The sequence below is a fragment of the Balaenoptera physalus genome (genome assembly GCF_965194825.1).
Source record: "Balaenoptera physalus genome assembly, chromosome: X".
In the NCBI taxonomy this organism is placed as follows: Eukaryota; Metazoa; Chordata; class Mammalia; order Artiodactyla; family Balaenopteridae; genus Balaenoptera; species Balaenoptera physalus.
In genome coordinates, this window is record NC_138903.1 from 46,831,776 (window position 1) to 46,857,960 (window position 26,185).

At 46.4% G+C, this 26,185-nt stretch overlaps 1 protein-coding gene across 15 annotated transcripts in view; it reads right to left on the reverse strand.

Annotated features, from left to right (window-relative positions):
- The window catches only part of HUWE1 (HECT, UBA and WWE domain containing E3 ubiquitin protein ligase 1), a 141,776-nt gene that overhangs the window by 5,119 nt on the left and 110,472 nt on the right, over positions 1–26,185 (reverse strand). For 14 of the 15 annotated variants that reach the window (XM_082445050.1, XM_082445059.1, XM_082445060.1 and 11 more), the window contains 30 exons: positions 25,787–25,998; positions 25,141–25,323; positions 22,608–22,780; positions 22,110–22,258; positions 21,271–21,346; positions 20,321–20,419; positions 19,599–19,732; positions 19,243–19,411; positions 17,668–17,896; positions 16,855–17,033; positions 16,487–16,576; positions 16,172–16,326; positions 14,959–15,004; positions 13,155–13,442; positions 11,899–12,154; positions 11,575–11,705; positions 10,832–11,046; positions 10,466–10,754; positions 10,223–10,325; positions 8,865–9,411; positions 7,541–8,144; positions 6,410–6,528; positions 6,141–6,297; positions 4,783–4,915; positions 4,316–4,518; positions 3,585–3,712; positions 2,187–2,283; positions 1,157–1,306; positions 503–748; positions 60–177 (listed from right to left, as the gene is read on the reverse strand). In XM_082445050.1, the coding sequence (XP_082301176.1) occupies positions 60–177; positions 503–748; positions 1,157–1,306; positions 2,187–2,283; positions 3,585–3,712; positions 4,316–4,518; positions 4,783–4,915; positions 6,141–6,297; positions 6,410–6,528; positions 7,541–8,144; positions 8,865–9,411; positions 10,223–10,325; positions 10,466–10,754; positions 10,832–11,046; positions 11,575–11,705; positions 11,899–12,154; positions 13,155–13,442; positions 14,959–15,004; positions 16,172–16,326; positions 16,487–16,576; positions 16,855–17,033; positions 17,668–17,896; positions 19,243–19,411; positions 19,599–19,732; positions 20,321–20,419; positions 21,271–21,346; positions 22,110–22,258; positions 22,608–22,780; positions 25,141–25,323; positions 25,787–25,998 (5,678 nt within the window). The remainder of the gene's footprint in view (positions 1–59; positions 178–502; positions 749–1,156; positions 1,307–2,186; positions 2,284–3,584; positions 3,713–4,315; positions 4,519–4,782; positions 4,916–6,140; positions 6,298–6,409; positions 6,529–7,540; positions 8,145–8,864; positions 9,412–10,222; positions 10,326–10,465; positions 10,755–10,831; positions 11,047–11,574; positions 11,706–11,898; positions 12,155–13,154; positions 13,443–14,958; positions 15,005–16,171; positions 16,327–16,486; positions 16,577–16,854; positions 17,034–17,667; positions 17,897–19,242; positions 19,412–19,598; positions 19,733–20,320; positions 20,420–21,270; positions 21,347–22,109; positions 22,259–22,607; positions 22,781–25,140; positions 25,324–25,786; positions 25,999–26,185) is intronic. The other variant, XM_082445058.1, reaches the window with a different exon arrangement.

Below are 26,185 nucleotides of genomic sequence, written 5' to 3' on the forward strand. Positions count from 1 at the left end.
TTCTGGGAGCGGAGATACCATTTAGAGAGTTCCCATCCCCCCAACACCAGGGCACATACTTGCGCTTGACATCAAAGTCGAGGACACGAATGTAGTCTACCAGGACAGCAAAAGGCCCATCAGCGAGGTGGGTGGTGGACTGCCGTAGGATCTGGTTTAACACAGTGCGATGAGTCTCTGGGGGGAGAAAGGACAGCAGGAATCAGCACATCATGGGTCTCAGAAGAATGACTGAAAGCCAACCAGCCAGCAACTCTCTCTTCCTTGTTTCAGGGGAAAAAAACGTAGTGTGGCACACAAGGACTTCCAGACCCAGTCCCTACCTCACTAGCCTCACTTTCCAACACACACACACACACACTCTCTCTCTCTCTCTCTCACTCTCTCTCTCTCTCCCTCTCTCCCTCTCTCACCCTGCAAATCAGCTAAGAACAAAATGTATGAATTGATCCTGTAAAAAAATGAAGCCTTCTACATTTGGGTACCTAAGAGTTCCCTGTACCTGCAAAGCGAAGAAACTTCTGTGTGTCAGGGGGCAGGCTTGATGAGATGTGCATAGACGAGGGCTCCCGGGAGAAGAATGGGTCAAGGGAGGAAGGAGTGGCTGGGGTTAAGGGGGCAGGGGAGAGTGGAGGAGGCTCATCCTTGATGTGTGCCAGCTGGCTCTCACGGGTGTCTCGGACAGGAGGCTTGCTCTCCCGCTCTGTGGCATGGACCAGAAAGAAGGCCTCGACGGCAGGCTGTAGTACTGGGGGTAGGAACGATAGGACAGTGACAATTTACTTTATAAACTTCAACATATAAACCTCTTCCCCCCTCATAATCAAATTTCAAAAGTACTACATGAAAAAGTAATGAAAACTTGCAGGAGAAATATAATGGTGCCTCAGAGGAAGTCAGAGTTTCCAGAGAAAAATGGGATAGGCAACCAGTTATAAAGATTCCCCCAGTCTAAAAAGTAAAAGATACCAGCTACCAAAAGAGAACGTTAATCTTTTTTCTGACAATGAAGTCAGAGAAAAAAAATCCTCTCCTTTGAACTCCTATTATGGAGATCTGACAGAGAGGAGTAATCTGGAAGGAAGAAAATTAAGCTGGCAGAAAGGGCCCCAGAGCAGATCAGCGGACCTGGGCCCTCCCTCAGGCCACAACTCACCTAGCACCGCATGCTGGTCATGGGATTCCTCCAGTTCCTTTAGGCACTCTCCCAGCATGTCCCACAGCTCATCCAAGCTCAGTTGCTCGCTGAGCAGGGGTAACTCGGGTGGCCTCTCCTCCTTCTCCTTCTCCCCCTGTGGAGTTCCATCTGAGCATAGAGGGCACAGAGAGGAGAGATTGGGAAGCCCCTGAGGCTTTTCCTTCATTCAGACCAAATGCACAGGCCATTAGGCAGATCAAGTAGATTGGTCCACTGGCCAATGAGTAATTGAGTGACATCTGAAAGCAAGTTCTAGTCCTATACTGGATGGCATTTAAACTTAAACTGAATAAAATTAATACAAGAAAAAGTTTGTCTAGTTGCACTAGACGCTTTTCAAGTGCTCAGTAAGCTACATGTAGCTAATGGCTACTGCAAGAAAATTCTACCAGACAGCATTGGTCTTCTCATTGCCTTACTAGCTCCCAGAAAACCTATGGATTATTAAATGATTTAATATATTTTAAAAACTGGATGTCCTATGACAACACTATCCCACAGGAATGTGTTAAAAGGGTGCCAAAAAGCATTCTATATGAAATTAACCTTGAAAAATGCTGCTAATAATAGCATCCACTGTGTGCCAGGTACTGCTCTAACTGCTATATGTACACGTGTTAACTCAATCCTAACTATGAACATCCCTATTTTAAATGAGGAAACTGAACAAAGAGAGGTTTGCCTCAGGTCCCAGAGATAGTAAATGGGGAGACAAGACTCAAACGTATGCTGTCTCCACACAATATCATCATAGTTTCTTTACTACAGAAATTGCAATGTGTGCTATGATTCTCCAATGAGGACCAGGTGGTGATGGTTAGTGATCTTAGTTGATTGGTACGGGCCTATCAACATACAGAAACCAGGGTTCACTTGAACAAACTGGAAAACACTGAGCTTATGTATGTTGGAAGCAGGGGATCCAGCAGGCATTCCATGAAGACTGGTTCTCCCTTTTGTTGGGCTGGAGATGGGAAGCAGTACTGACCAATGGACTGAGTATCTTGAGCACTGGGAGATGGCTGGTCCACATCCATGGGTGATTCCTCCCTTCGGACAGATGCCTCTGACTGGCTTGACTCCGACTGGATAAAAGGGAGACAAAGTCACATAAAGGGTGCAACTCTGCTTTCCTCAGGGACAGGCTAGAGGCTGTCCTACAATCTCTCACATATCATAAGCTTGGAAAGAAGCCTCCCATGTCTTCCCATATGGGAAGAAGTTTCCTTAGGTAGCTCTCCAGGACAAAAGAATGGCCTTCCCACCTCCTTTGCTGTCCTCCACCCTGAGCTAGCAAGCTTTTGCAAAGAGCTCCCTGGATGCCCACATTTGCCTCCACTCTATTCCAGGCCTGTGTCCAGTCAGGCACCATCCTCCTGGACTTCAAGACTTCTAGGGACAGTTTACACACACATATATACCTATATATAAAACTCAGATGGGCAGAAGGTAGGTTTACTCTTTGTTCCTTTTTGCTCACAAAAGGGGAAATAACGGGAATGAATTAGTGCAATCTTTGATGGATGGGATTGGCTTTTTAAAAAAGCCAACATCTGTCATATCAGGTGTGGGAAAGAGACTGGGCAGAAAAAATAACTCCAGAATAATAGTTCTCTATTCTCCCTTTCTACCCTGCTGGAGCTACAGCTCTTAAATTCTAGGCTGTTCCCAGCATGCTCAATGAAATCACACTGTATAACAGTAATTACAGATAAAGAAAAAATAGGCATCGAGATATCCTTATTTCCCGGATCTTGGGAAGGCGACTTGCATGTTGTTACAAGGACAGGAAAACAATGAGTGCCACAGCATATATACATGATTCCAGGCTTTTCCTACAGCCACTCTGTGCTGAGATCCCAACAATGAACTGGCTACCTAGGAACCTGAAAAGGCTTCCTCCTAAAAGTGCCCAACTGCCTGGGTGCCAAAGGAGTATGAAGAATAGAGGCAGAGACCAGGGTGGAGGGATCAGCCATAGCCAGAAGAGGCTGTGTGGGATGTGTACCAAGCTTGGGGGACTTTCAAGGGCAGGATTCCTGACGTGTCTCTGAGGTACTTGCATTGTTCCATGAGACTGAAAAATCTTTTATCACGAATCCCCTCAGAACCCAGACACTTAGCATTATGCAGTTTGCAAAAGCGCCACTGTTGATTGGATAGCTGGGAGTGGGGTATGACGGCCAAGCTTTAAATCAAACCAAACCAAACCAATAAACAAACAGTAAAGAAAGCACCAAGAGAAAGTAACCCTGTTATCCAGAAGCATTCATATAGCAAACTTAATGCAAAAGCATACAAGGTAAGGGCAATGAAACCCCACTGATGATGTGGTGGGGGAGGGAGGAGAGACAAATGAATGAGGGGCCACAGGCATCATGCTAACCGTTGCTGCTTGTTGCTGTCTCCGCGCCCTTTGACCCTCACGTACCATTTGTATAATGGCATCAGCCTCAGCCTCCAGCTGCCGAACAGCTGCCTGGATGCTGCTAGCTGAGCCTAAACCGGAAGAACCTGGGAGAAAGAAAAAATAAGGTAAGATGTAAACTGTAGAAAGAGAGAATGCTCAATATTCTCTCTCCCATCTCCTGGGCCACCACGGGACACCTTGCTGAAGTCTTTGAGCTTTAAGCTCAGGCAGCCTCAGAATGCTCATCGTCAGGCACTAAGAGCTACCATTACAGATAAGGGCAGGCAACATGGGGCTGGGCAGACGGATGGTGGCAGGTGAGAGAGTTCTGCGGGACAGGGGGAAAGACGTTGGATTTGGCATGCCATAGCTGAGGCAACATGGCTACAATATTTTAGCCAAGAGTGTTCAAGGAAGCAGAGAGGAGACAAACTCAGTGAGTTAAATCTTGTTCACCAAAAGATCTGTCCCCAGTTTCCTTGCCAGATTTCCACTCCCCTTTAATTCCCACTTGCCCTAGTGAAATTTCCTATGTAGACGGCTTGAGTGAGATACAGAATGCAGCCACCAACATTTTAAGATAGGATCATCATTTTCCTTAGAAAAGATCAAACAGGAAGGAGACATGACATTAAGTCCTGCCCTCCAGGGTCTCTTGTTTTTCCACCGCCAACCTTGCCCCTCAACTGGACACCCCAGTTCCATACCTAGCCTGCCTGTCTGCTTGGCTTTCTTGTTAGCTCGGCGTGTGTCGTCCCGGAGCTGGATGATGACCTGCAGTACCCTCAAGAAGAACTTCTGGGTAGATGTCTTGGATGTCAACATGGACATAGAAGGCAACTGGAGCTCCCGGCCACCCAGAGGTCGCTTCTGAGATGCCACGATTACCACATTCTCAGCCATGTCAAACCTGGAGAGTGTAGAGGTGGCTTGCGTATACTGAGAGCATCAAAGCATCAACACCCAGAGCAGGCAGGGCTTTCTTGTGTCAAGCAGGGGGTAAGGAATCTCAGAAGAAAATCACACAAGTAGGAAAAATAGGGCCGACTGTGTACAGGACAGAAACAAAATCTGTCCAGGGAAGAGGGAAAAAATAACCAGGAAGCCAGGAAGAGCCACTTTTCAGAATGTCCCTGATCCCAACCCCACAGCCAAATGGGCAGCTGCCACCTACCTGCTCTGCATTTTGCCTTTCAGCTTGGTGGTCTGTGGCTGCTCCTCAGGCAGGCCATCAGGGGAGAGGGTCTCACACTGGGCTCGTCGCTGCTGTTCCAGATTGTATTCCCGTAGTTCAGCCAGAAGGGTTCCTGGGCAGGCAGAGAAGCCAGCAAGTGTTCAGAGACTTCCCTAATGAAGCAGTGAAAAGCCAAACCTTTCCAAGAAAACTTCCTAGGTGCTTTGTTCAGCTGCACTGAACCTGGAATGAGCAGAATTTTGCTCTGTTCATTTTACTATGTGTGCTCACAGATCAACTAACTGCTCAGGGGCCACTGGTTTATCTGGCCTTGAGAATTTGCTGAATCTACAAGAAATACAGCTCAGTGCAGAGGGGAAAAAGTATCTCTTTTGAAGCCCGTATACCTCTCAAACTTCTTAGGTTTTTGTGGTAATCTCAGGCAAATTGCTTAATCTCTTTCCCAATTTGCTTACCCATCTTAATAATGTGGCTCATACTGCCTAACCTCACAAGGCTGCTTTGAGAATTAGGAGATAACTGTCTAGCAGAGTGCCTAGGACACTGCCTAACCTATGGATGTTGAATAAATGGTGGCAGTCAAGAAAGATCAGAGGCCTCTTTTGGAAGAACTCTGTAATTCTCATGCAACAAAGAACATCCTAGATCACATAGTTTAATTGACTCTCATGTCACCTCAGCTCCAGGGATGTTTGTGAGAAGGAGATAACTACACAGGTGGTTGAGATCTAGGGAGACCCATGATTGGGATGGGGGGTGGGAGAGAGCAAAGAGTGTCTCTATAGATGCTGAAAGCAAATCTGGCCCCACTCCTTGATTCAGCCACCCCATCACCTGGGTTTTAGTTTTCTTGGTAAAACAGGAAGACTGAAACTAGATAATTTGCAAGTATTCTTAGAATTTTTGTACCCTCAAAACTGCACAAAGGCAGAGGGTATTATTCTTTCAATTCCCGAGCCTGAATGTAGTATAGGTGCATCTCTGAGGTGGCGAACTGCCTCAGCAGGCTCATCATAGGGCTCTTATGAGTGCCCAGAATGGAAAAGCAATGTCGGTCCTATGGGTTCTCATTTTCCTTCACTAAGCACCAATTACCAGCTGTGTGCCAGGGATTGGGAATGTAGAGAGAAGACCAGCCCTGCTCTCAGAGAACTGGGCAGAGGAAAACAGATGACAACCTAGTATTATCAGTGCTGTGAAAGAAGAGCTCATGGGGCTGTGCTACAGATGCACAGAGGAGTTTGATTCAGCCTGGGGGTTCAGGGAAGGCTTCCATAAAAAGGTGACACCTAAGTGGAAGGTTTCAGAAAAACAGGGTGCTTTACTCCTATTATTACCTATCTGTTTACAAAGGGTATAACCCAGATGGCGGGCTCCATTCAGTAGCAGCTTCAAAACAGTGTCCCGGGTCCCAGGGTCCCCCCGAGAGAGCTGCAGTAACACATTGGCTGCATCCTCTAGGCCTTCTTCAGAACAAGAATGGGATGTCAACACCTGGGAAAAAGAAAGGAGATGGGGTGAGCACCAACTTGAGAACTAAAACATTATCTACCCCAGTAAACTCTTTCTCCCCCAACCTTGGGAGGTCAGAAGAGCTTGGACTCACCTCTACAGAGAGCTGGAGCTGATTTTCAGTGAGGCCAGAGGATACCATCTTAAAGTCCGTGCTGCTGCCGGTATCACCCACCTTCGCTGGAGATTTGCTGGCCTTAGTAGCAGTAGAAGCTTTGAGGAAACAGACAGAACACTGTAAGCCTCTGAAACTCGCATGCCAGAGACTTAAGTGGCAGAGCCAATTGCTGCACTGCCCAGGGCTTCAAAATGGAAAAGTAGTGAAAATGAAGATCCACCCCACATAGCCGAATCCAAATGACTTGGGATACCAAGGACTCTTATGACTGTACCTTCTAAAGTGACAAAGAATCCCAGATATTTCTCGCAACTGTTCCCCTACCGTCAGAGGGCTCTCTGAAAGCCCCCCTTCCTTCAAAATCTGTTTCTTCAAATGATTCTTATTAGTGTGCCGCAGGGCACATTCCCTTCACTTCCTGGGATGGCCTGGCTACTTGATTCTACCCTGATTCCCACTGTTATCCTGCCTGCTCTTGAACTGCTTCCTCTGAGAACTGGCTCCCTCAACCAGGCTAGAAAGACTGGGGATTGTTTAAAGACAGGGACTTTCTCCCTCTCCTTTTTTTAAAAAAAAATTATTTATTTATTTATTTATGGCTGTGTTGGGTCTTCGTTTCTGTGTGAGGGCTTTCTCTAGTTGTGGTAAGCGGGGGCCACTCTTCTTCGTGGTGCGCGGGCCTCTCACTATCATGGCCTCTCTTGTTGCGGAGCACAGGCTCCAGACGCGCAGGCTCAGTAATTGTGGCTCATGGGCCCAGTTGTTCCACGGCATGTGGGATCTTCCCAGACCAGGGCTCGAACCCGTGTCCCCTGAATTGGCAGGCAGATTCTCAACCACTGCGCCACCAGGGAAGCCCCTCTCCTCCTTTTTGAGCTTAGCCTAGGGGAAGCCACATTCAGTGGTCTCCACAGGAGTGGTGGAGGGGGGAGGGAGGGGAAGACGGAGAGAACTTGGACAAATGAGGGTGAGAATTAACACATTTGGCTCTCACAAACACAAACCAAGCTGACTGCTGTCATTTAGGGAGGAATACCCGGGTGGGGGAGAGTTGGGGATGAGGTGGGTGTACACACCCCTCAGCTCCCAGCCTACATCCACACTTACTTGAAACAGTAGTGGTAGAAGTCGTGGGGGTAGTCACTGTGGTTGAAGCGGCTACAGCAATGGTGGATATAGTCGTGGCAGCAACCAGGGCCGGAACAGAAGTGACAGGGGTGGTTGCAGCAGGGGGAGTGGGTGTGCTGGAGGCAGCAGTGGTAGTGGTGGTAGATGTGGTTGATGTGGCAACACTGGTGGAGGAAGCACTGCTGCCAGAATTAGCCTGTGCTTCCGACACTTTGTTTTCTGGGAGAGCAATTGAGATGAGAGAAAGGAGTCTGAGGAGTTTCTCAGTTAAGAGAGAGCTCCGGCGGATGACTGGGTGTGACAACATGTTCATGAGCTGCCCCAGTGGAGAGGCCTCGAGGCTGTATGGGGAAGTTTCCCCCTCACCACCAGCGCTCACTGGCACTGACTTCACAGAGTTCTTGCCTTTCCGGCTGACATTCATGTTGTCCAGTTTTACCAATAAGTCCCAGAAGTCTGTGCAAATGCCACTGCTCGTGGACTGTGAAGAGCATGGGCTGCAGGCCTGCTTACTGCCCCTCTCCCGATCACTCTCACAGTTTGTTTCTTTGGTCCGCTGCTGTGTGAAGTGGCTGGGAAACACCTGCCAGGAAAAGAAGGACAGGCTTGGCGTACGAGGTCTACACAGAAAATGTCTTGTGACAAGGAAAGACAACTGGCTCCTAGACTCTCCACTCCTTTGGACAGCTTTAGTAACACTGGAGAGATGTAACATAGGAGTTTTATCCAACTGATGTTGTGAAGCAGCCTAGAGAAACTAACAAAAGCTCTGTAGGGAGACAGACGATTAGCAAACTTTTCTGAGCATCTATCTCTATACTTACAAAATGGGGAGGATACCTACACGACTGTGCAAAATTGTTGAGATTAGAGGTAATGCATTTCGCATAGTGCCTGGTATAAGGCAGGCCCTCAACAAATGGCAGCAAAGCTTATGAAAAAGAGGACTGAAAAAAAAAAAAAAGAGAACTGAATTAAGTTCTAGGTCCAGCCAGCTCCATCACTTACTAGCCACGACAAAGCCACTAAAGATTTCTGTATCCCAGCTTCTTCATCTGTAAAATGGGAACCATGCAAACCACTGAGGGTTGTTTGATGGCTGAATGAGACAATGCATAAAAATTGTGAAGCGTGAACACAAAAAACCCACAAAATTATTTACTGGACAATCTCCCAGAAACAATACAGGCCTCAGCACCAACGATGAGGACCTGGTAGCTCCCTCAGAATTCAGATTTCACCTACGCTATGGCTGATAACCGTCTTCCATCCCCAGGAGTTGGGTTCCCTCCAAGCTCCTCACCTTGGCTAATTGAATGAGTGTATCCAGAACGTGTCTGCAGACAACAGGAGCAGCCTGGGGGTGGATGTGGACAGTGGAGCCACTACTTGCATGCTTCTCAGTATGTTTGCGCCCCCCTGAACGCTGGATCTGGAATATATTAGTCCTGCAGCCTAGGGCTGCATCCATGGATACTGAGAGCCAGGAAAGCTGGTTGGAGCTCTTAGACTCCATCTTGTGTAGCAGGTCCAGGGGCCGGTTCTCATGGCTGCTTGACCCACAGCTCTTGCTTGACTTTTTGCCCTTTTCCTCACTTGAGGAGAGCCTGGGTGTTTCAATGCAAAGCTCACTCTCACTGCTGCGCTGCAAGATGGAGAGCAGGCTTCGGATGACCCAGTGGCGGGTCTGGGCGTGGTAGCAGAGATTTCTCAGTACTCGATGTAGACGGCTAGTATTGAGCTTCGGCTCATCCACAAAAAGTAGGACCAGGAGACAAGACAGGGCTTCGTGATCCAGGAGGAGCCGTCCTCGGAGGCGTAGGAGAGTGTCCACATTACTGCCAGAAGGCCTGGAACAGAGCATAGTTTCTGGGTAATATTTTGGCTAGAGCTCTGGGATCAGGCATAGGCCTAGGGGAGGGGGATGAGCTGGATACATCCCAGGAGGCTCGAGCAGGGAGGGTGTCCAGTCCAAGGACTCTTAAGTATTCTTAATAGTAACAACAGCTGTCCCCTTGAGTGCCTACTATGTTCCAGATACCCTACAATATCTGTAACAGCTTCCTCATGGGGCTCCTGTAAAGACTAGAGAACCACCCAATTTTGAGATGATGAGCAAGAGGCTCAAATAGGTTAAGTGACTTGCCCTACATCACCCAACGACTGAGAAGAAAGCAGAGACTGCAGCCCAGGTCTGTATCAACTGGTAAAATTGGACTGCCCATAAAGTCCTAGGACACAATGCTTATTTTGGCCTTCTATAGACTACCAGGAGGTTGTCTGCTGAATAGGGACTGATCACTCCCTTCACGCTCTGGCCTCGTTAATAATGAACTCTTCTGCAGCCTAGGTGCTGTAATCTCAAGGCAAGCGGTTGTCACTGTTTTCCTATTTGTGTGGGAGGCAGGTGGCTTTCCTTGTTGTAACCACAGCTAGAGCCTGCTGCCTGCCTACCTTACTTTGTGATTATGGTCTACAGTAGCTACACTAACCAGAAGTGTGGCTTTCTGAAGGGGGAGTCCAAAGATCTGGCTTCCCCATTCATTCAAGTAAACATCCTAGAGAGGTCATTCAGCCTCTCCACCTATAAATAAAGGGAGTTGGACTAGTAGTAGACATGAAAGGTGGTATGGCAAAGAAAAAAAGACAGGCAAAGGGTACCTATTATGGCTGCTGCTACCCCCCATCTGGAAGGTGCCGCCTCTCTGCACGGCAAGCCGAGTGTATTGGACCCCACGGTTGCCACTCAGGCGACTGGTGAAGGCTGGAAGGAAAGAAAAAGGAAACTGAAATTGGGGAGGGGGTGTGTGCTGAGCTGGGCCCAAGTAATACAAAGGAGAACAAAGAGTCTCATGTGGCCAAAGCCAGACATTCCAGAGCCCTCCCACTTGCCTCCCTCTGTACCCGGGCTTCGAAGAATGGCAGAGAGTGCAGAGGTGCTGCTGTGCCCAAAAAGCCGCTCATGCATGAGCTGCCTCTGCCGGGCTTCCTGCTCTCGCCTCAGGGCTTGAGCCTCAGCTGCAATGTCAGGTGGCATCACGGCCAACACGCTGTCCTCCATGTCCTCTAGGACACTACGGCGCAGGTCTGAGGGCAGAGTCTGGATGAAGGTCACAGGGTCCATGGGGGTATCTGAGCTGGCATTCTGTGCCAGTTCCCGTCGCTGTTGCTCAGCTCTCTGCTGTGCCAGTACCTACAGAGCAGGAGGAGTCAATGGGGGCATACCCACAGCCAGGTAGCCTGGCACCACCAGCCCCCCCGCTCACATACTTCCTCCTGGATGGCTGGAGGCAGGGCGGCCAGGAACTCAGGGCTCACTTCGGTCACACCAGGATTCCCCACCACTGCAGGAGCTGAGCTATTTGTCGAGGGGGCAGTCCGCGTTGGTGGACGAATGCCCAGCTGGTTCTGTAGAACTTCTCGGCGAATGTCATCAGGGAGCGCGGCCAGAAAAGAGGGGTCCACGCCTTCGGGGAGACTAATACCTGAGGGGAGATGCAAGATGTGAAGGGACTTTTACTTCTACTGAAGCCTGAAGATGTACTTGGATCAAAGAAACCCATGGCCTTGGATGAGGGAGACCAGCTTTCTCTGTCCTCATTTCATGCCAAGGACACAGGGGACACAGAGAAGGCCCACCCACCCTTCCCTAGGCTCCGAACAGCTCTTGTTATATGCCAAGTTCTGTGTGTGCACTGTCACTTAACCTTCAAGACCCCACCATGTAGCTATCATCACCCTCTCAGTATCAATGAGGATCAGAAAAGTTAAGTAATGGCTCCAGTTCCTAAAAGTAGGTGGCAGAGAGGGGATTTGAGCTAAGATCAGTTTGACTCCAAAGGCCTGGGCTCATTCCATTGTGTAGCATCAGCATCCCCTTACTGCAGGCCCTCCCCCCATATATATGCCACCCGCCATCTGGATGGAACGGTTCGACTGGTGGGCATTTCCATGCCAAGGGTTACTAGAAGCCTAAACAGCCCCAGGATGGCCTGAGCACACATGGAGCTCACCTGCTAGAGGATCTTCTTCTTCACTGCTTGTTGAAGGCAGTGGTTCTTCTAGGATTCCCCGGGAATCTGCTCCAGAAATGGCCACGGCAGAATCTCTGGTGGAAGAACTCTCAGAGGATGCAGGGGTAGAGCTAAAGGAAATCATTTTCAAGTTCTCTGTATTATATTTTCCACTTATAAAATATTCCTATAGTACCCCTTTTCTCACAGAAGCCAAGTTGATTTCCCCAGTATACAAAGCATGTGCACTGGTTACTAAGTATGAATGTGGCTTGAAATACCCACCAACACACCCTGCCCTCCTCTCACTCACACAGTGCTTACCTGTCCTCTGGGGGCTGGGTAGGTTCCCCTGACCCTTCACTCCTGCCTTGCACTTCTGTCACAACTGGTGGGGCATCCCCAGGAGTGGAGCTGCCTGCTGTGGGCTGCTCAGAACTGCCAGGTGCTGAGGTGTCACCCACAGCTTCCTCCAGGGTGCAGGAAGCCAGGCTGCTGGTGTCCATGGGAGAGCCTTCCAGTTGACTGCTGACAGCTGTCAGAGCATCAGAATCTTCAGCTCTCTCTGGGGAAAGAGAGGCTAGGAGGAAGTCACATGGAGAGGTTAGATCTCTGCTTCGAAGAGGGGGAGGCTGAATTAAGAAGCAGCCAGATCAGACTTCTCACTTCTTCACCTTCACTTCACGCTGGCCTGATGCTCCCCCCTCAATCTCATTTGCTTTAAAAAACTCAACTCAAGCCCTTTCTATTATCTGTTAAACATTTATGGTGTTCCAAGCATGCCTGTGAAACATCTTCTCTAGGCACCCCAGGTAAGGGATCCTGTCACTTTCAGATTTCCTGCAGGTATCATTTACACAAGCTCTTTGGTTCTGCTTGTCTAAACAAACAAGGTTCCTTTAAGGCAAAACCCCCTACACCCTAAGGTTTTTCCAGAGCTCGTCACAGGCAGTATGGTAAAGAGCAGGAACGGCAAACAGGCTTGTTTACCCTGTTGGAACACTGCTGAGAAGAATTTTGAGGCCCCATTTCAAACCAGTGGGAAACAGTGCCATGAGATAAATGGTGTTGGCTGGGATGGGAGAGCTGCTAAGTGTGCGGTCACGTGCTTGCCCATTCCTGGAAATGTTGAAGAAAAGCAAGCTCCAGAGTTACACAGATCTGGATTTTAATCACAGCTCAACCACTTACTGAGTGACCTTCGGCTAATTATTTCACCTTTGAGTTCCAGTTTATTCATGGAGATAACACCCTCTACTTTGGATGATTGTTTTTTAAAGAAGTTAAATAATAAAATAATAAGCATGGCATGATAGCCAGGAACAGAGTGATCACCTCAAACTGTTGGCACCATCACTAGTATCATTAAGACACTCAGATGTATATATAATCACTTGAGGACACAGAGAAGAAACCTCAACTTTAGCTAAAAAGGTAATGTGCAATATGAGACCCTACTGTGAGGGCTTGAGCTTCTACTTTAGAAATTCTCTAAAGTAAGAGAGTAAAGAGGAACTACAAAGATGTCCATTCTTCCCCCCTGTTCTACCCCTACCCCCAAACCTTGAAATTCTACTCACTTATAGTGGGAGCTGGGGATAGCTCCATCTGAGTTGTTTCTGCTTCTCCACTTGGCCTTGTGGGACCCAATTCCTCTGGCTCTACAGGCATCAATAGCTGGGTAGAGCTTCCCGCTTCTCCAGTCGGGGACTGCAGCTCTTGAGAAATCTCTCCCAAGGCTGGTGGGGGTGGGAGTGTTGGTTGCTGTTGTGAGGGCTGCAGAGTGACAAGGGACTCCTTGGGCTCAGATGTAGCTGCATCAGTTGAAGATGGGGTTGTTGGGTAGCTCTCAGGCATGGGAGTCCCATCTTTCTCGGAAAGAACGACAATGGGGTTGTTAAAAGGCAATCAGCCAAGGACCGGGGGAGCCACTCAATCAGCACATGTGGCACAACAAGTATCCCACTCAGTCAGTGATGCAGGATTCCCCTCAGTCACCAACTGCTCCTAGGAACAGCTCGTGGCTGGTCTGGTATACTCAGGATGAGGGCTAAGGCACAGTGCTATCTTAGTCCCAAGAACCAAAAGATCTGACTCTTTGTAGACCCTAAGAATTAAATCCATTCTGTGCCCTGGGTGGAAGGGGGAGAGTTCAAGTCACTTTATAATACTTGCCTCACCCTAAATACCACCTGTCCCCTTCCACCTCCCTTTTCTCGCAGTCCTGATTATCCAAGGAACATCTACAACTCTGTCTGATGGAGGCAACGGTGTTAAGACTAAATGTGAATATGCAACACACCAGGGAAAGTAGTAAGTTGTATAGTTATCTTCTAATTGGGGCTTAAAATCCCTACCCCACAACAATACAACTTACTACCTCACCCCGGCATGAGCAGAATCCTCTAGCAAGGGCAGCAGGCAAAAGGCCATTTTACCTGATGACAGACCCTTTCAAAGACCTTCTACCAGATTCAGGGCACCAGGACACCTACCCTCTTTCACTGCTTTAAAAAATACTGTGTAGGCTTTGGTACAATCATTTCCCAACTCAAGTGCCAAAGGAGACAGAATGTATAGGGAAGCAGAAGAAAGTTCTGAGGAAATAGGGGTGGGGGAGACATATAATACCATATGGACCAGTTATTAGAATCACAAAGTGGCTACTGACGTTAGGAAAATTAGGAGGAATGGAAAGCATAGAGTAGTAATACCATTTAGCCCACTGAGCTACCTTCGCCAAAAGCAGATTGCTCAAGGCAACATTCTTAGACTTTTAGATTCCACAGACCCACGAAATTTATAGAAAAAGGAAAAAATAAAAAGAGACAAGAGACTAACACAGGGTCACCAACTTTTAATTTTAGCCAAGTAAGAAAAAAAATCCCATTAATATCATTTAATAAAAATATTTTGATACCAAAGAAGTAGGAAGTACATAATCTCTGTAATTTATAATAGTCCTTTAAATTGAACAAACTCAGCTTTTTGAGAAACTCATTAAACCTCCCTTATTCTGTTCATTTCCACTGAGGACTAGCATTTAGGAACCACTGTCATCAGGTGTTCTCATTAAGCACCACACCATGGGGGTCAGTAAAGGGGACAGGACACATGGCCTCACTACACATGCCAGAACGCAGTACAGCATAATCAGAATGAGAACCTAAAAACACAGCACGTCGGAGGGGAAGCGCACCACCGTGGGAAAGACAGTAGACTGTATAGTTATCTCCAAGATGGGGTATGACCCTAAAACTATACAATCTACTACCTCATCCCACAGAGCACCAGCGTTCATCTTCAGCCCACTTGGGCCAGCTATTTGGGTCAGGATAAAAAACCAACCAATTATCAAGAAGGGGAAAAGGGAGGGAGAGTTACCTGAGAGGTTCTGTTCAGTGGAGTCATTTGTCTTAGATGTAGTACACTGCAAAGAAAAGGGACAGACCAATGTGGGACTTTGCAAGCACATGAGATAGAGGTCAACTTTAATAGTTGCCATCTCCCACATATGACACGTATGACCTGGATGGAAGATGAGCACTTTAGCATGCAAACATACCTCCAATTTCTCTAATACATACTCATGCTCAAGGATTGCTTGGGGACAAGGGGGAAACTGTCAGGGGGCTGACTAAACAATGAGAGGAAAGGATAATAAAAACCACATTGGAGATTGGCTTGGACATAGGACATGACCTGAACACAATCGCTGAGACAAGCAAGAATTTCTTAAAAGTTTCACCTATATATATTTCCCTTCCTTGGGCTCATTTTGTACACTCCGGCTTACAAAATGCCAGGCTTATTTCCTATCCCTTTACATGTGCTTGAAACAATGTTACTATTTATTAGGCAAAAGTTCTATACAAAGATATTTGTTAGATCAAGCTTGTTATCATAATTGAACATTTCAATATCCTTTTAAATCTGATGCCCTGTTGAGTGAGGTATAATAAAGTCTTTCACTCAAGTCTTTTAGTTTCCTTGTATTTTTATCAGCATTTACTTCATTTATTTCAAAGCTATACTATTCAAGGTTCCAGAAGTTTCAGAAAAACCAAAATCATGTTAGAGATTTCACAAATTGAGCCCTAGAAAATGACATGTGGTCATGGGGTTCAGGGTAGGAACATTTTCTCTGATCTGAAGCCTAAGCCCAACTTATTCAAATGTTGGAATGGAATCATATTGGTAAGTTTTCCCTGACACTTAAGAAGGCAATCCACCGAAACGGAATTGAACCATTAAGAGCATGGGCTTAGTCAAGGTCATTGTTCTTGTCTAGCTGTATTCACTGAAAGTAGAGACTGTACAGTGAGTCAGGAGCTGTTGAGTCAGGAGCTGCTCTGGTTCTGACTCCAGTTTTCCCCAGCAAAACACCGGAGAAACAATTTTCCCCCTGGGTTTGAATTCTTTTCCCCTAAAAACCATTCAAGTGTACAGTGAATTTGAAGTGGATCATTTCTCAGTTTCAATGTGAACGTCCTAGAATCTTCCATGACTCTTGGGGCCAACCACATGTATGCTAAAGCCATGGGAAAGTTAAGGCAGACATAGCCAAAGATGAGTCCTCCCAGCTCTTGGGAATCACCTGTGCACTCTGATCCCTGTTCTCCTTATCTTCTTTGCCTTTGTCGGTTATCTTTGTTTCTTCCTCAGCTAGTTGTTTCCTGCGTTTCTCCCGCCTTTCTTCCAGCTCCTCATCCCTCAGGAATTCCAGGTGATTGACAATGGGCACTTTAACAACTGGACCAAAGAAGCAAAGATCGGAGGCTGCTCAGGGGAGGTGGGGGAGAAAGCCAAGAGGCAGAGCTTGGGGCCACAGAGAACCAGGGAAACAACTTTCCATGCACTGTCCCAGCCCTGGAAGACTCACTACTGCCCTGATAACCGAACTGCCACACACCTGAAACACAGTCATGCATGCTCTCAGCATCAAGAACCTTGCATTCCTCTGTCCAACGGGTCAGGGCTGTGGGGATGCTGGACAGGGTCCCTGTAGGGAAACAAAGGAGAGTGAGACTCTTGGCATTGTCATGCATCAATTGATCCAAAAATTGCAGTATTTCCCTAACAGGACCCAATGTCTATCACAAGGTTTGGAACATCATAGGTATCCAGATGTAAAACGGTTTTTATTGCCCTTGGCTAAATCACTGAGTGGTTCTGGCTCCTATAAAATGGGATTTCTCCAGGCAGGGCAGATACTGTTCTGCTTTCCCTCAGCAGGGAAAAAGACCAGACAAACGTTACCCTTTCACCACATAAACTTGCCTGCTTGGCTGGTAGCTGTACTCTGATCATGGAAAAAGTCATCTAGTAGTTCATCATCAGACCGGGCGATGATGTGGACGTCATCGTTGCCCACTAGGAGGCGGGCCCGGCCTCGGCTTTGTAGGGGAAGGCTGCTGCTCAGCTGAAGGATGTCAGCAGCAGCAGAGGGACCAAGCAACCTGTAGGGTGATGGTGGGGTACCATGGTCACTGTACATCCATCCACAGGGGCACTGCAAACTGTTATTGTGAGATCCTTTCTGTATCCTCTACGAAATGCATGACATTATTATGGACCTGATCATAGTGCACATAAGTCTTAGTTACTTTTCTAACTACTCCATCAGTTTGCAAACTTGTTTTGGGCTAAGGCTGCGTATTACTCCATAGTTCCTGGAACAGAGTGAGCGTCACTGATAATATCAGGCACTGTGTTAGGGTATAATCTCTCTCTTGTACACCCACTACCGTCTGTACATTGACCATTATGATACCTATATTCCTTCCTTTCACTTCTAAAATTGTTTCTCCCTAGTGGGAGAAACTCTAAGCCAAAGGGCAGGGATCCTGTCCTGACCATATCTTAAGTGCTAAGTGTTTGGCATATGAGATGCTTAGTGACTGCTGAATGTATGTACAGGACACTTAAGCAGAAGAACATGTTATACAATTTGGTATTCTCCCGAAGGCTGCACATATAATCCACAAAGAAACAGGACAAATACATTATCTGTGTGTGTGACAAGAGCATTATCCCCCCAGGTCAAGACAATGCTGAAGCTCATTGAGCCCAACAATCTTCCTTGTAACTCACCTCTGGAGTATAAGAGGAGGATTGGGCTGACGATTCCCAGGGTAGTGAACGTGAATGGTGTGGCCTGTGTTGGCCGTCAGCTGCCTCAGGGTCCTCTGACTGCGCCCAATGCCCTGGGTGAGACGCGTTGTAGAAGAGCCACTGCCCAGAGTCAGGGAACTGTGGTCTGCATGGCGTACCATCAGTGGGTGGGTGGTAGGGATATTTCCTGGGGATGGGGGGATGTCTGCTGCAAGGACAATATGCAAAGGGGTCAGTGCCAAAAAGAAATTTCTTCTATGGTTGTTCAAGCAGAACCATGTCTCCTGGGCCTTACTTCCTCACACGGAAACCTGAGCTTTGTCCTTTCTCCCTCATTCCCATGCCTCATCTACGATCACTGACACTACCATGGCTTATGCCACCATCTCTCACCTAGATACTGCAACAGCCTCCTAAATAGTACCTTCTCCCAATCCATTTTCTATACTAAGCCGCAGTGATGCGTGTAGGCCCCTCAGAAACATGCTGTTCTCTCCACCTTGCCGACTCCTCTCCCCCTTCTTCACCTGTACTTTTTGTTCTTGGCCTAGATATCACTTTTTCTGATTCTACAAATGGGCCTAAAAACCCTTTACTCTGTGCTTTCTTACCATACTACAATGTAATGCCTGCTTACTCATAATTCCTAACAGACCATAAGCTCCTATGAGGGAAAAGGACTGTTTTCTTTTTTATTGCTGTATCCCTAGCACCTAGGACACAGTAGGCACTCCTCAAATATTTGTTCAATTTGCTGAATGGACAGAGGCTCAACTTAATAAGGAAGATTGATGGAAATCACAAAAATGCAAAGAAAATCGCAGAATAGAAAGTATCTTGAAAATTATGTAATCCACCCCATTTTTTTTTCTTTTCACGTTTTTCATTTACAGGTGACAAACTGAGGCTCAAAGGTGACAAACTGAGGCTCAAAGAGGTAAGAGACTACTTGGCCAAGACAACAGACCAGAACAGTTCAGTGTTTTCTGCTATATCATGCTTGTGATTTGGGAGTAAAGACCTGCCTTCTCAAGACAGCTTGATTTTAAGAATTGGATGCTAAAAGGGAACTTTGACGTTGATGGGGGAGGAGAGAAGAGATTCACTCTCTCCTCCGAAAAGATGCATTCTTGATGAACAGAGTGAATGTGTTCAAATCTACTCCCCAATGCCAAGCTCAAAGGTGTCTATCCAAACTCTCAAGATCCAGTGTTACAGACATAAGGATTAGTGATTGCCCTATCACTATAGTGTACACATGGGTGCCTGATGCAGTCAGCCTTGGTCTCACTTTTGTTTTAATTCAAGCAAATCATCAAGTTGTCCAGGCTCTAAAATGGCTGGCTGCCTGTTTACTGAGGTGGAGAGAACAAAAGGAGCCTCTCACAATCCCTCCTTCTAGGTATACACTTACTGAGAGAGATGGATTCAGGTATCCCTTGCCCCAGGAAGTTGGCATAAGAAAAGAGGTGCTTTCTGTATCAGATTGATAGCTGCTCTAGTTCAGGGTATAAGAATCAAGAGATAAAACCCAGCTGAGCCCCTGTGTCTTACTAGCACTGGAGAACATGTTGTCAAACTCAATGATGAGATCATCCTCCCGGTCAAAGCGCTCAAATCGGACCAAGGGAGAAGCGTTCATATCAGGGTAATCCTCATCCAATTCCATTTCAGAGCCATCGTCGTCATCGTCTTCATCTCCCTCTTCACCTTCATCATCCTCCTTAAGGGGAAAATAGGAGATGGAGAATTGCTGGAGGTAAGGATTTTCTGAAGTCTGGTGTCATGGCCACATTTGCACATGAGGGAGGGAGGCGCTGAGGCTAGCAACCCAGACTGTTGGTTTTCTCCAGCTGTGTGTTCCCACGGAAGAGGATGTCTGAACCAACCCAAACACAGTCCCCCCTCACCTGATCATCTTCCTCATCTTCCTCCTCCTCCTCCTCTTCATCCTGACTATCATCCTCATCCTCGTTACTGCCACTGCTGTCCTCTTCCTGAGTGTGCTCCTCCTCATCCTCAGGGTCCAGGATATTCATGGAATCTAAAACAAAGGGAGCACATTGGAGGACTATACTGAGTAGCTAGAAAACAGGCTACTGTGCAGGCCAGCAGATTGAGTGGGAAGGCGATGGGGTATTTGACTCTAGGAGAGGAAGAACCAGATCTGGGGTGATATACAGACTTAGTGAGCCAGCCCCGATTTCCTGAGAGTGCCAACCAATGCATCAATATGCTGAGCCATGCGGCTGAATGTGGAGGCTGGCTATAGGGTGGTGCTTGAGGAGCCATGGTCTAGGACTTGGCCAAGTCTGTTGGTGCCCCCTTGCCTTTCCAGCCCTACTTTGCTACTGACTGCATCCTGTTGGTAAGAAGGAATCTGGAGCGATGATAGCAGGTGGGTGAGAAGAAAGCGAACCAAGTAAGAAGTGACAAACTTTTGGGCAAGCAGTAGTTAACATGTTATTTGAAAAACTGGCTGAGGATAAAGTGGATGGTGTATGTCAGCGCATGCAGACAGATGCTTCCTTATTCTGCACATGTGGGCAGCTGCCTCCAGGAAAACCCTAGTATAGTGTCTGTCAGACGTGCAGGGCAAGAAGGGAGGCCTTTCTGGCCTCGGCACTCTCACCTTCTCGGTTGGCCTGCAAGGTGGAAGCTTGGCTGAGGTTGGAAGGAGCTTCATCCATCAGCACGTCCTCTTGTGATTCATCCTCTCCACTTCTGCTCACTGAAGGTTACAGAGCAGAGCCTTCACTGAACAACAGAGGACTTCCCTTTCCAGATTGGGTGGGCCTAAAGTAGCTATGTACACCCAGCAGATATCCACTTTTTTTTTGGATGAGGAAGACCTGGGTTCTCTGCTGTTGACTAGCTAGGTGAGCTTGGCCAGTCACTTTACCTGTCTGAGTCTCAGTTTCCTCAACTGTAAAATGGGATGATCACATCTGCCCTGCCAATCCCACTAACTGTGAAACCGCAGAAGATAATGGGTGTGAAAAAGCCTTGTCAAGTTTAAGAATACATGTCTACTTCTGTTTATCCTTTGATTTTCTTCATCAATAAAATAAAAACAAGTAACATATACCCTTGGAGCCAGGTGACAGTAGAGTACCTTTGCTGTTTTTCCTGAGTTGTAAAAAGCAACTTTTTTACAACTCAGCTGTAAAAGTTGTAAAAGATCCTTAGGGAATGATCACTCTTTTTACACTACTGAGACTTGGAGGCAGAAAGCTCCTGGATTCACTGAAGAACTGAAAGGAAAGCACTTTCTCACCCTACAGCCTCTATAGCCTCCTCTAGGCCTCCATGAATAAACACTCTTGATGTGCCTGATGTATTATCTATACTGATGGCCACCCCCTCCACCTCCCCCACAGAGGCAACACTTCAGACCAGCCACAGGTCTGTAGATGGCTTGTGAATTTCTCATCTGTAAGACTGTCAACATCAAGACAAGCAGCAATCTAGGCTGGCTATGAGCCCTTAGGCAGAGCTGAGCAAGCAGATGATGAGAAAAAGGGTCCTCCCGAGAGAGACTGAGGCAAAGGAAGAGGCTATACTCAGTTCTGGGGCTCTCACCTATAATTGTACTGTTCCCAGATCCGCCATCCCTCTCAAGCAACTCATCTATCAGGTCCTCCAGCTCATTCTCAACCTGGAGAGAAATAGAACATATATATGGATGCACACAAGTCTATCATTGTGCTGGTGCTCAACCCTAAAAAAAGCCAGCAAGGGAGCATATATTTCTAGGATAATATGTGACAGGATGTTACATAAACACCACACACTTGGTGCTAAGAGCACAGCAACTACCAGGTGCTGCCAATCCACACTCAGACTGTCCTTCAAATGGGTCCATCCCAGTTATCTGAGACCAGATTAAGTCTTTATACTCTTCAGGAATTCAGGAATACATGCAGATCTCCTTAGAGCTAGCAGCTCAGGACTGTAGGCCCCATTTCTTACCATTGCTACCAGCTCCAGAAATTACAATGCTTTCTTTAGGGTCTGTAGAAGACTGCCATTTCAATGCCCCAGTGAGAGCTGGTGCTATAGGCACAACAGTGATGTTAAGGAGAGTCCATTAATGGCCAGAACCAAGTAGATCAAAGACCCTGGGCCCAGAGGGCTCAGGCCAGCTTTCTATATCAACATTTCACCCGTGCCTATGTTTTCTTGTTGGGATCTACTCCATTTTATATCGATAGTATATGGCATTCTGGCTCTGCACCCACCCCTCATTTAATACAATTCAAACACATTTACTGAGCATCTACTAAGCATTATCATCTGTGCTCCTCTGCAAAATAGACAAATGCATTTAGGCAAGGATCTAAAGTACTCACCCACCCACACCACTTGGGGGTTTGGTTCAGCACCACAACAGGGGTATGCTGGGTGATCTGCCTCCCTACCTGCATCTCTTGTGAACTGAGCACCTCAGGCTGCCCAGCAATCACCACTGAGTCGGTTTCAGCCTCCCCATCCATGATATCCCCATCTGCCACCTCTGTCTGAGTGACATCATGATCCTCCTCCTGCACTTCTGCTTCCCCAGGCTCGCCTGAAACAATCAACCAACCAGCAAAATAATCAAAGGGTGCCTATGTGCAGGGCACCACGAGACAAGCGTAAGACAGTAAGGTCCCTTCCCTGGGCAAATTTACAAGTTCTCAGAGAATAAATGAATGGGTGACAAAGGAAAAGACAAGGCTACGTGTGAGGATAGCCAAATAAGGCTGCAATTTTAAGGAATTCTTTGTGGGGCAGATTCCCACGCCACTATGACAGATCTGTGGAAGGCCAGCAAGTTCCCAGGGAAACAATACCAAGCTAGAACAGTTGTGATGCCATGCCCATAAAATAACTACACCCACCCGGCCAGCTCTCCAGTCCATTGGCTGATTCCCTACCTGGGTCCTGTTGGTTGCTATTAGAGTCCTGAGCAGCTCCTTGGGCATCCTGCTCAGACTTGCTCTTGCTAGAAGCACTCTTGCTGCCAAAAAGGCTACTGGGCTGGTTCACAATCCGGGAAAGTGTTTCCAAAGGCTTCAGAGCAGCATTGACTGTGTTGGCCATGTTGGGACTGAGATAAAGGAAGATACAGAGATGAACTGAGCACAGAAATCCACACTAAAAGGAACCAAGGCTCATCAGAGTAACAACTGATCCCAGGAATGGGACATGGAAGGTACAAGGTGAGCCTGAGACATCTTGTTGTGCCAGAAGGCCTTCAAAAGCAAGAAGGCTTTAAAAAATTAATGGGGTCATTACCACAGGCCAAATCTTAGCATCAAAAAGAATAATGATGGTAATGGATTATAACACATTAAATATAATCTGCAGCCACAGGGATACAAATGCAGGCAGAAAGAGGTCTTCATTATATAAGAACGCCAGCTAATAAACAGGAATGAGAGAATCAGAAAACTATCACTGCAACCAGCAATGTTAAGTGATCTAGGTAAAGACCACTAGTGAATGCTAAAACTACTGAGTTAAAAATCTTCAGGGCATAGGATAGTCACGTGATCTTCACGTGAACTCAAAGCATCACCTCACGGATAATTTGTTAATACAAAGTGGAACTCTAACCATTAACTATGTGATCAAACTTAGCATCACCCAATAATGGGACAAATTGGCATTATGCGTCTCCTGATGTGATGCACTTAGAAAGGCAAACATCACCTATGTAGTATTCTTGCCAAAAAAGTTTACCCTGAACCTAACCATAAGGAAGCAATTAGACAAATCCAGACTATGGGATGTTCTGTAAGACATTTGACTTTCTGGACTCTTCAAAACAGTCAAACGTCAAAAAAAATAAGAGACACGTGGCAATCAAATGCAATGAATGATGCTCTCTGGATCCTGGATCAACACACTCTCCCCCAGGATATAAAGACATTCTTGGAATAATTGGAGATAGATGAATATGAAGTATATAGTGAGTATTATTATATTAATGGTAAGCTTCTTAGAGGTGATGATGGTATTTTAGCTATGTAATGGAATGTTTGTTCTTAGGAGACACATGCTGAAGTATTCAGAGGTTAAGCATCACGTTTATAACAAATTTCGAATGATTTACCTCACGAAAAGAGGAGGGGGGGAACTAAAGCAAATAGGACAGAATGCTAACCACTGGCTAATCTAGGTGAGACATACAGTGCTCATTATACTGTGAGCTCAAAATCTTTAAACATTAAAAAAAAACTGATGAGGTTGTTATCAAAAGAATAAAGAAGTCAGTCTGAAGAGGTCCCACAAGTCCAAAGGTGTAATGAAAAAGAACGTGAAGGATGAGCATGAAAAGAAGGATAACTGTAGTGATCCAAGTAATTCAATCAGATTTTAAAAATCAAGGAAAATTCATGAGTCCATAATACTACACAGAAAATAGAAAGCCAGAGCTCGTATTTGAGGTAGAGTTTAACCCATTTTTGACTTTACTCTGAAAATTGGTGACTGAAGGGAAAAAATTAAGTTTTTATCCTGCCTTTTTAGTAGGAACTGTATTATAGGGTAACCAACTTTCCCTCTTGAACTGGAGCTATAATCACAGAAATATAGCAGCTAATAATGTAGAAGGAATGACAGAAATTACAAAGTTGTCACTGATAATCCTCTAAGAAATGAAAAGACACAGGCAAGGATTATCAACTGGTGTTAAGACCATTAATTAGGTATATGGTTGATAGGGAACTAGACATTTGTACAGTGCTGAAGCAATAACACTGTTTATTTTCTAGTAAGAAGGAGGAAAATATAACAGTACAATGATGAATTATCACTCTACCCTAGTGGTCAATCTTATCATGATTAATGGTAGTTCAAAGAGATGCATCGCCCCATGATACAATATGAAATGTACATCATCTACGATATATCCTAGCCAAATAATGTTTAAATTGCTCCATTAAGCCTCTACCTCTAAGCTTACAGCACACAGGGAGTAAAAGCAACAAGTTAAACTACACTGCGTGGAACTAAGTGGACCAAATCTAGGAAAACGTTCTGCAGGTCTGATCACTTCAATAAATTCGTTCATGAACAACAGCAATAAAATGAAGATTAAAAAAATTAAGGACCTGTATTAGAATAACAGAGACTCAGAGGACACAACCAGATGTAATACAAGGTCCATAATGATCTTCTTACGATAATTAAGAGGGGGGAAGCTTGGGGAAAAAACTACTGATACAGACCAACTCATGAGTTTGCGGCAAATGAGAGAATTAAGGCCCAAAGAAAGGAAAGTGCCTTGCTTAAAAGCAACAATACTAAGAACTCAGGTTCCCGCCTACACCCAAACTTCCTATCACACTGGCTGCTAATTACTTATCTGGCGAGGATACATGAAATACTAGGCAAATGGACAAGTATGAAGCACGATTAAGGAGAGGGCAAAATCCTGGTGCTGGAGGTCAGGAATAATTTTACCTGGACAGGTCCAGGCTGTGAGGCACTCTGGCCAGGTCATTAACCAGTCCCTTCTTCAGGAAGAGTCGAATGATGTTGTTCATGCCATTGTGTTGGGTCTTGGCTGTTGCACTGCTGTAGAAACTGGAGGTGGAGGGGCAGGACTCCATGATAGTACTGATGATACACATCACTGCCTGAAGCCTAGGAGAGAAGTTTGACATCTCTATCATGTGAATACAGCCCATTCTTAGGCCACGTCTTCACTAACTCGCCTCAGATAACCCTCCTGGTTTCCTTCGTGTTTCCTTCTGGAAGTAACATCTAAACAGGTAAGAAAGAACTCACTCCCTGGGTAGAGGCATTCTTCATTTTCTTTAAACATAATTTGAAAAAGTAAAGTAGAATAACCCCCTCAACTTCTTGCTTGAAGACCCTAGAAATATAACGAAAACATCCCTTTGTTTTCTCTAAGCCGTTTACCCACCTCCTCCAAGTGTCATTAGTGCTTTGGGTATTTTGTAGCACTAGAACTATCTGAGAGAACCAGAGAATGTACAGTGCCAGTATGACCGGAACTCTTGTTCAAATGCAAGGAATCCATGGGACAAGAATGAAGTTAGGGGATGCTACTGGTTTTTAGCACTAAGTCAGGCATGGATTTTACCTGGCATGTTTCTCTGTACTCTCAGCCATAGCCAGTGCCCTTCCCAGGGCTGCTTTTACTTCATTCACAAGGGCCACCTGGGCATCTGTGCCACTCCCTGCGGCAGCCAGGCTTGCGAGGAACAGGCGGGCCAGGGCAGGTGTGTCCTTGTCTTCTGCATTCTGGGTATGTGGGAGGAGGTGGTCCAGGACAAAAGCTAGCACACTGCAGTCCTGAAAAGTCATTAATCATGACATTTACTCACAAGCACAATTATGCCATACTGTTTGCACATCAACAAGGTACACGCACACAGAACTGATCCTTGGAGTCATCCAGTCAATGATTATCAGGCCCACTTTATAGATGAAAAAACCAAGACTTAAAGGTGCAAGCCAAGTGAGTAACAAATCTTGAGTT